General features: G+C 28.6%; 1 protein-coding gene and 1 long non-coding RNA gene across 3 annotated transcripts; both read right to left on the reverse strand.

The window, feature by feature from the left end:
• On the reverse strand, window positions 1-4,172 carry LOC104645543 (uncharacterized). Of its 2 annotated transcripts, none has more exons than XR_003245176.2 (3): window positions 3,921-4,172; window positions 3,756-3,808; window positions 1-782 (listed from the first exon to the last, which is right to left on the reverse strand). It is a non-coding gene; the product is annotated as an uncharacterized lncRNA (long non-coding RNA). The 2 variants fall into 2 exon arrangements; XR_739418.3 differs by having other exon boundaries at window positions 3,756-3,838; window positions 3,921-4,116.
• Window positions 4,173-9,773: 5,601 nt separating this feature from the next.
• Window positions 9,774-11,499, reverse strand: LOC101246293 (BOI-related E3 ubiquitin-protein ligase 1). Its single transcript, XM_004231531.5, has 3 exons — window positions 10,965-11,499; window positions 10,573-10,870; window positions 9,774-10,496 (listed from the first exon to the last, which is right to left on the reverse strand). Exons 1-3 carry the CDS (start codon window positions 11,069-11,071, stop codon window positions 9,912-9,914), a joined length of 990 nt encoding a protein of 329 aa, XP_004231579.2. The 5' UTR covers window positions 11,072-11,499; the 3' UTR covers window positions 9,774-9,911.
• Between the last annotated feature and the right edge of the window lie 392 nt (window positions 11,500-11,891).

An 11,891-nucleotide genomic window follows, 5' to 3' on the forward strand; every position in this document is an offset into this window, starting at 1 on the left:
TCACAACTACAACATAATTCTTTCAAAAACAAACGTTGATCAAACTGATGCAGTCACAACTACAACATAATTGTTTCAAAAACAAACAGATCATAAACTAATGCAGTCACAACTGCAAAATTGTTCCAAAACAAGTAAAATATCAATCTAAAGCAGTCACAACTGAATAATTATTTCAAAAACAGCTAAAATATCAAACTAAGGCAGTTCCATAGAAAACATCATCAGCATTAGACCTTATTCTCCTTCTTTTGTTTTCTCTCATCTCTTAAAGACCTTTTTGACTTACAAGAGTCTTTCCTTTCCATTTCAATCCTGACCTTATTTTACAATGCCCAAGATTTAAAGTCACTATTGAAGAGTTCGTAGGGATTTCAGGCTATATTCACAACATAAACAGTGTCTTAGATGCTTCAGAAGTTACAATTGAAAAAATGTAAATATTTAAGACAACTTACATTGTGGATTGTAAAACCACTATATGTATGTAGTATCCCCATTACAACCACTCTTGTCCTCTTCACTCTTCCAGTATCACCAGGAACATCAGTAGTAGCAGTAGCAGCTACACCAGTTCCTCTTTTTCTTCCCCTTCTAGTTACACTAGTTGCAGTTCCTCTTTCCCTTCCAGCTACACCAATTCCAGTTCCTCTATCCTTTCAGTAAGGCCAAGCATCAGCAGCAACACCAATCCCTGTTCCATAGACATTTCAAGTTCCTCTTCCCATTCCAGTTCCAGCTAAACTAGTTTCAGTTCCTCTTTCTCTTCCAATAGCACTAACCTATAGCATAAGTTGATTAACAAAAATATTAGACTGATTAAGATGTAAAATAACAACTAAATGAATTACTATAAACATTATCTGTTTTGTAGAACCTCTTGGTCGACCTCTTCCTATCTTTGTGCTTGATTATGATTCAATTAGTGGTCTAGAAGAACAAACACTTGACCTTGTTGAATTTGTCTGTGTTCCTCTCCCCTTCCTCTTCCTCTACCTTCGTTATCTTGATTATTCAAATGACAACCCCTCTTATTATGACTTTTTACATGACAAAGACTGCAGGTTATCAAAGCACCTCTCTTGGACAATTTTTCTATTTTTTTTTATTATGCTCTTTTCTCCTACGTTTTCTAGACCTTCCTGGTAGTGTTTTTATAACAGGTGGTAATACATAAGGTTTGATCGACTGTGGCCACATTTCCATGTTAGTAACTGGTTGAATTTAGTGACTATATACCTTGAGATAAGTCTCCTTTCTATACCAATTTACAACATAGTTAATGGGCTCCAATTTTCTAAAATGAAGTGCAGCTATAGAATGGCAACAAGATATACCTCTTAGCATCCAAGATCTACAAGTGAATGTTTGGGTGCCTAGAATCACAAAAAATGTGTTACCCCAACTGTCTTTAATCTCAAAACCATATTCACCATTCCATTCAAGGTTATAATGCATTGACTTTGTTGTGTTCTCTGTCAATACCTTTAGGGACATTGGAGATATGTTATCCAAGTATCACTGAACTCCCTCAATTGTCCTATTCTTCTCATCACTTTGACCTTTATTTCTTCAATCATTGTGATGATAGTTTTGTGTCTTGGCCCAAAATTCATGAATTAAAGTTTTCAGCCTTGTTGTTGTCAACCCTATCACAACAGCTAAAAAACTTAAAGTATAATTTAGACCACCTCTCTATATTGTAGTACAATAATTTATCAATTATTTCAGTGCCTAACTTCTCCATATGATCCAAATTTCTTTTCAATTCTTGTTTATATGTAGTTTTGGAACATCTCCAAATATAGTATGTTCTTTCAATGCCTTTAAATTGATAGAACGGTTGGCTAGAACATGTCTTGGAGACATTATTTGTCTTGCATTTGGTAGAAGTTCTTGAATAGCTTTGTCAAGACCCTTTAATAACATTTAGTATATCATGAGATCTAACTTAATGAATAAATGAAAAAGAAAATAAATGAATAAATGGAAAAGAAAATAATGAATAAATGAAAAAAAATACCTTTTCCATATCAGTAATTGTCATTAATTTTGTACCATCTCCTAGATCAAGATCATGTCTTACAATCTTGATAAACCATTTTCAAATGAATTTATTTTCTACCTCAACAACTGTCCATGCTAGTGTAGCATTTGGTTGTTCCCATTCTTACAAATAGCCACAAGTAATTGACCTCTAGAAACACCTTTCAAGAAGCAACCATCAAATCATATGCATCTCCTTGATCCAGCTTTGAATGCTTTCTTTAAAGTATCAAAGTATATGTAAAATGATTGAAAAAAATTTCTACCACCTTCAAAAGTTTCTTCACTAAGTCTCACCACACATGTGTTGCCTGGATTAGTCCTTAAGAGCTCATCTCTATAATCTAAAATTCTTTTAAGCTCCTCCACGTGATCTCTCGTAATTTGTTACAACACAATTCTTTGTTACAGTCCTCCCCAAATACACATTTAACTCTTTCTTCACTAAAAGATGAAATTGAAAAACTCTAATGTCAGGCTCAGAAATTATTCTGTCCTTGTACCTTTCTACTAAGTACTTTGAATTCACCAATTTATTTCTACTTGTGCCATTGCATTTATATACTGGATTGTAATTCTTTACCACAAAATATCATGTTCTTGGATCAATACTTCCAAACAACAATCATAGACAACCAGTTGTATACTTTACCCTCACCCTACTTGCTTCATTAACATATTTTATCTAATTTAGCATGTTCTTAAACAGCATATCTAGTAATAGCTTCTCTAAAATGCTTAACACTTTCAACAGCAAAAGCAGTCTCCCAAACTATTAACTAACATGTAGGATCAAATACAACTTTCTTTTTATTTCATTTTGTTTTTCTTACTTTACTTTGTCTTCTTAGAGGTAGTTCAACCTCATCTTCCTCATTATCATCTTCATCAGTATTTATTTCAAAACTAATAGATTCATCTGAATCAAATTAGGGCTCATCTCCAGTTATCTTACCCTCTCAAAGTAGTTTCTTTCTTGGATAGATATCCATCATATCCCAAATCAACTCCTATTTTTTCCTAAATCAACTCCTTCAGATCTTCTAATGCCTTTTTTTCTCTTTTTTATTAAGCAGCTTTTTTCTCTTTCCTAATATTTATAACCTCCTCATGAACATCACTACCATACTCATCTTCTCTTTCATCAGACAAATTTGCATTTTCTGAATCATCACTTACTTTTGTTTCACTTTCCCAATCAAACCCCAGCAGAAGAAGAAGTATCACGCAAGTCATCTCCATACTTACAGAATCCCTAGCCAAGTCCTATCCAACACAAGCAGAAGCCCTACCCAATTCCTCTCCATCATGAGCAAAAGTCCTACCCAACTCTTCACCCACAATAGGTTCTTCAGGTTGTGCATGTTGTGCAGCCTCTTCAAATCCTAAACCTTCACTACCCTCCAAAGTATGACTAGATTCCTTATTAAAAGTAGCATTAGATTCCCCATCCACCCGACCCACATCATTTAGATATCCAATTGCTGGTGGGGCCGCAACAGCTTCTTTAACTAAATGAGTCATACAAAGTTTCAATAATATCTCCATTTTTTAATTTAATTATAATACCCATAATATCTCTCGACGTTTAGGTAGTTTAATATAAACAACACTAGCAGCACAGTTATACCAAATTTCTTTAACTATATCAACGAATTGAAAGTAGGACAATTTATCAACATCTACGTCAAAACAATCAGTGACAATACCTCCTTCATTCTTAATACGAGGTTTTTGCTGAAGTTTCCCACCATGGTAAAACCTGAAGGTAATGTACACGTCCATCATTAAACTGAAAAGATAAAAAAAATTAAGCTTTATGAAAAGCCTAAACTCGGTCAAATGCTACAATCATCTAAACGAAGATTACTAACCTGGTAACTTTGTTTCTTCATGCAATCCTTTGTTTCTTTCACGAAACCCCTAAAATCAACAACTCATTCACACTAACGAAAGAGAAATCTTCAGAGTCGGTCTTGTATATTTGAGAGAAGAGAAACGAATGAGAATTGCGGGCTTAGGAATTTAGGGATATTTGTTTATAAGTGGATCAAGTTGTATTTTGGGAACGGGGCTTAGAGATTTAGGGATATTTTTTTATAAGTGGGTCGGGTTGTATTTTGGGAACGAGTAAGATATTTTTTAAACCTTTAGTCATGTGGACCACAGAAAACCTGCGTGTGTAACAATGTTAGTTCAACTGGACTGGCGTTCAAAGGATTGAAAATAATTCACATTAAACATGTTAAGGGGGTATAAAAACACCCCTGTAGTTAAAGTACCAAAGTGATTTTTCGTGTCAAGTTCAGAAATTTTTTTTATATATATTTTGCCTTGATCTTATAACAAATTTAATTATTTTTTATGAATAAACATGAACATGGGCAATTTATTTAACCTATTTCTATTAATTAGGTTTTGAGATAATATTGGTTGTCATACTGACATTAAAAAGGGAAAATAGAATTGACATGATTTACAAAACAAGGAATAAATAGTACTTTACAACTATTAGCTCTTTTCAAAATCAATATACATGCCTGCAAAGACAGGGAATTGCTTGGTTTTGGGGCCACATTGTTCTGCATAACTTTTGCTATCTTCATATATATAGTACAAATTAATAAGGTATCAAATTCAATATTTTTTCCCCTCTCAAATTATCTATCATGATCTTTTTAAATTGTTATCTCAATTACTATTACTTTATAATCATCTATTTGCATTTCATTCTTAATATTAATATTTTTGAAAGACTATAAACACTTTAATCATGGAGAAATTATCAATAAATAGAGTATTTATTTAATAAAAAGAGATTATATCTTAAAACATAAATAAAATAATCAAGAAAATTTTCTTGATTAAAATTTTATAAAAGAACATATAAAAAAAGGAGTACATCCTCTTCATTTCAGTATCTTGATACATCGGTCCACCTCCAAAATCAAATAAATAATACTATATGAGTATTACTGTAACATTTATGTTTTAATATCCCAATTCACAAAAAAAAAATCTCTTTATGTCACCATAAATGTGCAAGAAAAGTCATATGACATTTTGAAAAAGAATCATTAATGTCTCAACCTCTTAGGGCATGGCTTTGCAAGTAAAGTACCTAATTTAAGAGGACCACATATTTAATAAAGATGTGATGCAAGCCAATTCTAATTTATTCAGAGAGATTGATTAAAATGCCCAACATCTATGAAAAGGGGGAAAAGTGACCCTAAAGCTACTATAATGCATTTCTCATGTTCTACTACCTCACAAAAGTCTTATCATTAACCTTGGTTATAATTTGTTGGGTCTAATTAAGAGATTATTTTTTACAAAATATAAGATGCAATTTGAATAACATTATTTTACATTAAATAGGTTGTGATATTTATTTTTACAAGACACACTAACAATTTTTTTCATAATGTCGTTTGTTGGTAAAATATTTGTCTTACTCCTCAAATTTTTACTTAACATTTTTTTTCTTTTGAAAAATTCTCCTTTTTGCAATATTTTTAAAGAAAATTCTACTTCTTTTTTGCGATATTTCCTGCAATTGCAAAGTAAGTTTTAGGTGTGATATGCTTGTTTTTTAAGTACATGGTATATTGGTTGAATTATCGAGATGTCAATATAGTTTTTCCATTTATTTTCTGAGAAAATAGTCATATATATCGAGCAATAGAAGGGTTTAAATGTAATTTGACTCTCATTCAAGTAAGGGCTCGTTTAGATGGGCTTAATAAAAGCAGCTTTAACAAAGTACTTTTAAAAGTGCTGAAACTTATTTTTAAATAAGCAGTTATGCGTTTAGATAAAAGTGCTGAAGTTATTATGTCAAACGTGAAAAGGGAAAAATGGAAGAAAGAAATGTTAGGGTTATATGGGTAATCTGGAGATTGTACAAATATATTAAGCACAAAAAGATAAAAATATGGTCAACTTAAAACAGCTTATAAGCTAAAAAAATAAAAGCAACCCTACCCCAGCTTTTAACTTTTGGCTTAAAATAAGTTTTTTTTTAACTTAAAATAAGCTGTTTTGAGTATTGCCAAACAGCTAAATAAGTCAAAAACCAGCTTTTAAGTCAGTTTGACCAGCTTTTAAGCTGAGCCAAACAGGCTCTAAGTAGTATATTGAATTTTAAAATACCGCTACACCAATTTAATTTATTCATTTTATTTTGAAAAAAATAAGATCTTATACCTTGTGTATTAAAAGGAGATTAAGTTTTTTAAGACCAAATTGTAATAAAATTCGAATACAATTCTCTTTCATTATTCTTTTTAAAGATATACTTGTAATTCATTATTTTTTTTGAAGATATACTTTTTATTTATGCTTAAAACTTATTTTACAATCACAAGAAATATTATAGCAAAAGGATGAACATTTTAAAATTTTCGTTAAAAGTAAAAATTTGAGGAAGCAAACATGTATTTATCGTTAATAAATAAAGGGCAGAGCAAATATATGTTAGTGTACCTTACAAAAGTTTACCATTGGCATTACTTTGTCCCTAGTAAATTGTCCATATTTTATTTTATTCTTCCTAATTACTTATTCATTTTAACAAATTAAAAAAAAATTACCTTTTTTCTTGACAAATTATTTACTTAAAAAAAATAGAGTTTCTCAAAAACTTTAAGTTTTAAATTAATTCACTTCATAATTACTAACGATATCAATAATTATTTTTTAATATATATTTCAATTTAAAAATGCAGAGATTAAAAAAAAAATTCTAACTTGAGTCACCAAAAAAAGTACTAACTTTTTTTTATCCACAACTCTTTCATATAACTTAACATATTTTCTTAAATTATTTTATATTCAAAATTTCCTGTACCAATTAAATACAGATTATGACCACTAAAACGTGAAGCATTCATTTTTTGATTTGAAAGTTATTTAAACTAGTTAATATATCCGCGCTTCGCGCGAACATTATTAGATTTATGAATAAATTTTTTTGTTTAAAATCTATTTGGTATGTTGTCTTTAGAAACAGGTAAAGAAAGAAAAATAATTTCATGAAAATTTTCTTTTTGTTTATGCGGCTGTAGTAAATTCTAAATTATATTTTAGGAGGGAGTTAAATTATACAGTGTTCATAAAAAAAATATTAATGATAAAAGTTACTCTAAATAAATTGATAACCAATAATTTAATAAATTAGAAAACATATCATATATATATATATATATATATATATATATATATATATATATGTGTGTGTGTGTGTGTGAATGAAATTCCTAGAGTGGAAATATACAACTAATTTCAAGCCATGCTTATCATATTATTTTATCTAAAATAATTACATCTTTTAGAATCTATTGCTTGTAAAATAATAAAAGGTTGACTTTTATTTTGGTGAAAATCATCTTCGGTATATTGAGAAATCATGTCAACACTACATAAGCAATTCAATAGGAGTATCATATTTTCATTATTCAACTAACAATATACTCTACTTAATTTTTTTAATTTAACATGAATCTAATATGAAAAGCAAACATTCAATATTTTTAAAAAAATAACAACACAATAATTATTATTACAGAACGAAAAAAAAGCAATTGTTGCAATATACCAAACTGTTAATAAACACTTATAAATTTATAATATATAAAAAAATACTAATAAAATACAAAAACTCTATAGAAAATCTTTTTAAAATTGTTACTTGTAGCAACTAAGTAAGATAAGAAAAAACTATATAACTTGCACATTAATTACTTTAGGGGGTTATCCACATGAAATGTTTTGAAGTCATGAATATTATTAATTAATAATTTACAATTAAAAATAAAAGTTACATATATAAAAAAAATGTTAATTATGCAAAATAATACTATTAAGTAATTATTTGAAGAGGAAATTTTGAAAATATATTTTACAATATCACACTGGTGAAGAAAAATAAAAAACATTCTAAATAATTTAGAGAAAAGATAAATGTGATCGGAGGTGATAGAAATGTACCACATCATCTTATTTATTTCTAACATTCTAACTTTATATGTAAATAGATATATTGGTTGTAAGTAAATAATAAAGAGAAAATAACTTAAAATATTTTTTTAAAATTGTTATTCTAAAATTATAATCAGAAGAAGATAAAATAAAAAAGAAGGAAAAGAAAGTGGAAAATTAATCTATTAGGATTGGAAATTAGATGTGAGTTATGGATGATTATTATTTACTCCTAATAAAGTAGTATGTGAAAAGTTTTTATTGTAAATGTTTCTCTATTAATAAAAATTATTTTTAATTAATTAAGTAAATTACTTCTACAAAAATTAATTAATTTAAATAAGAAAAAAGGTCAATAAAGAGAAGATAAATGTCACATTACTTTTTTTTATGTTTCTCATTTTCAATAATTAAGAGAAGTTAAATAAATTACACTTTTTAGTTTTAATATAATTAATGTGACTAAGGGGAAATTTTTTCTTCATTCTTTTCATTAAATAATTTATTTATTCATTAAATTTTTTAAAAGTACTAAAAAATGATTAATTTATTTTTTGTTTAGTCTATGACTATTTTTTAATATGATAAACTACATCATATATTTTTTAGGGACATCAATATGCAATAGCTATAAGAAATATATCATGTGCAATATTATATTTTTCAACTGTGACAAAAATTAAAATATTAATTAGAACTTGACGAAAAAATTACATAAAAATAAAACTATATAACTTTTCATTAATAATAATAATAATAATAATAATAATAACAACAACAACAACAATAATAATAAGAAGAAGAAAAAGAGCAAAGTAAAATGAAGAAAATAATGTTAATTGAGCTTTCTAATGTGTTAATTAGTAGAGTTCCATAATTTAATTTTTGTTGAATAACATGAAATTATATATCTAACTAAAAAATATAATCAAAACAATACATGAATGAATTAATCTTCAAAATATTTGAAAATCATTCAAACTCTTTTACTAATATGACCATCTTCTTGATGAAATCTTGAAATAATTATGATTCCTTCTTCATTTTCATAAACTTGTACCAAACTAATGCAAACATCAATTTGATGAATCTTGAAGAATATATCTATGATCTTTATCAATATGAAGATCATATGGTGAACTTATTAAGTACATGATTGATGAAAAAGATGAAAAAAAAATATAAAAGAGGAAAAAACTATACTAATAAAAAGAAAGAATGAGAAAATGAGAATGATCATTGAACATAGATAGTTGTTATTTATAGTTTGTGTAAACCATAAGAATAATTAAAAATAAGTTGAAAAGACATATTATTTAAGTAGGGAATGTAAATAGATGGAGGTTTTGTTGTAACTTCTTAGGTATAATTAGAATAATAAATATGAATGGATTTTTTAATTAATAAACAAATTATTTAATGAAAAGAAATGAAAAAAAAATAAAAAAAAAAGAGGAAAAAAAGAAATTGAAATAGAGGCCAATAAAGAGGTGCCACATCAGCTCCTCTATGATCCTCATTTATATATATATATATATATATATATATATATATATATATATATATATATATATATATTGATTTGACCTTTTATCTTTCATCTTATGCTCTAACAACAATATTGTGAAAAGATGGAAATAATATTTTACTATTGTCAAATTTTTTTCATTTTTAGTTCATCAAAAAAAAAAAAAAAGTCACATTATTATAATCAAAAACAATTTAACTAGCGGAAAAAATCTATGTAGAGAAAGAATGAACAATTCATTTACTAATACCAAAAGTGCATTTACATTTTACAGAACCCTAAATCTGAAACTTGTAAATCAACAAAAAACTCTATTTTTCTGTTATGTTCATATTTGAACATTTGGATGGATGTATCAAGAAGACATGTTGACGTGAACTGTTGCATTCATATTTGAATTACATACTGGGCAAACATCCTGTAAACTTGACCCACATACTGTGCATAAACACAAGTGTCTGCACGGTAACAGTAACACACATGATTCCCTCTCTCCACACCTTCTGCACATTCTGTTTCTCTTATCCTGCGCTTCTCCAGCTAAAATGCGCACTCCCCCTTCTTCTTCTTCACCACCATTACCATCCTCTTCCTCCTCGTTGTTGTTGTTGTTGTTGCTGCTGCTGCTGCTGCCGCAGCATGACTCGGCATCTTCCTCCACGGAGAGGCGTTCGTCGGTGACGTGTGCAAGGACCTGTTCTAAGTTGCTGCGGAGTGAATTGGCTGTGGCTTCGTTGGTTTGTGCTAAATCTCTCCATAGTTGATTTTCCATGTAAAGAGTCTTTAATTTTTCTTGTAAGACTTGATTGATTTTTCCTATTCTCTGTATTTGTTCGTCTTTTTCCTTCATTTTCTTCATTACTCGTTCGCTTACTGCTGATACCAGCATTCTCGATTGATGTTTCTGTTGCTCTTCTAATTCCAATCTTATTTTCTTCGTCTGTAAACAAACAAACACATCATAAGTAAATGAAAGAAGAATTAGAATTGAATTGTGGATTGTTGATTAAGCTTACATGGTGAGAAATAATGGAATTGATATCTAACTGATACTGTTGAACGAGTGGCAAAACATCATCACCGACAAACGATAAGGATGGAATTTGAGAGAGTCCATTGCAGTGTTTGTGAGGTGTAGAGAAAGAAGGAGTGAATGAATCTCTTGAACGTTTCCTTGGAGCGACTACATCATTTGTGGGTAAATGAAAAGTAAGACCACTCTCAGTATTCACCGATGTCTTAGGCAAATAATTCTCCGGCATTGGAATCAGCCCTGAACCCATCTGGGTATTGTAAACAAATCCATTCAAATTCCTGCAATTTTGTCAATAAACCCATGTTCAACAACATAACTAAAAACAAATCAACCCAAACAGAGAAGATCAAATCATGAGAAATACATAGATACCTTTGTTGATTTAAGAGATTGAGATGTCTTGCTTCAACACTAGCCATGAACAAAATACAGTATTTTGTTTTTGTTTTGCAGAAAGAGAGAAAAAGTAGAGAGAGCATGCAAATGGAGTTGGGGGAAGTAGAGAGGGAAGAATGGGAAGTGGCCTTTATTTAAAGCGTTTTGAGAGAGTCAAAGAGAGACAAGTAGAGCGAGAATACCGATACGAAATGCTCTGAAAAAAGTAAAATAAGAGATTGCCTGCATTTGCAACAACCACTCATCATTCAACTCACTAATCAATTAATTAATTAATCATACGGTAAAAAAATATACTTTATTTGATTTTATTATTAGAAAATATTTAAAAAAATATATATCGATTAATATGAAATATATAATTGAACAGATCGAGTTTAGTGCATCGAGCGCATTCTGCGTTCTATTTCTACCCATCACTTTCCTACGTCCACGCACTTGTCTCCAATCAGTAATTACATCAAATATTCTATTTAATTTTTCTTTTCACACTTTCAACAACTATAATTATATTTACTAACAAATCTAAAAACCTATATTTATTTTATTTTCAAATCAATCATGTTTTTATCTTTTATATTACTTATGATGTTTACTTTTATTTGTCATGATATATTTTATATATATAATTTATTTGTAACATATATTTTTTTATAGCGAGATGTTTGATTAAGAGAAAATAAAAAAAAATTGAAATATGATGTACAAAAAAAATTGAATATAATTTTTTAATAATATTGATATTAATTATGCTAGAATTATTTCCTATCCAGTATTTGATTTAGTGTGCCAAAAATATCATGCATTAGATAATTTTTATTCTTTTTACAAATTACCTTCACAAATATGACAAAATGAATGTAGAAATGATTTTCAAGAAGATAATCATGTGTTGAATAATGT

This window comes from Solanum lycopersicum, chromosome 2, assembly GCF_036512215.1.
Source record: "Solanum lycopersicum chromosome 2, SLM_r2.1".
Classification (NCBI taxonomy): Eukaryota; Viridiplantae; Streptophyta; class Magnoliopsida; order Solanales; family Solanaceae; genus Solanum; species Solanum lycopersicum.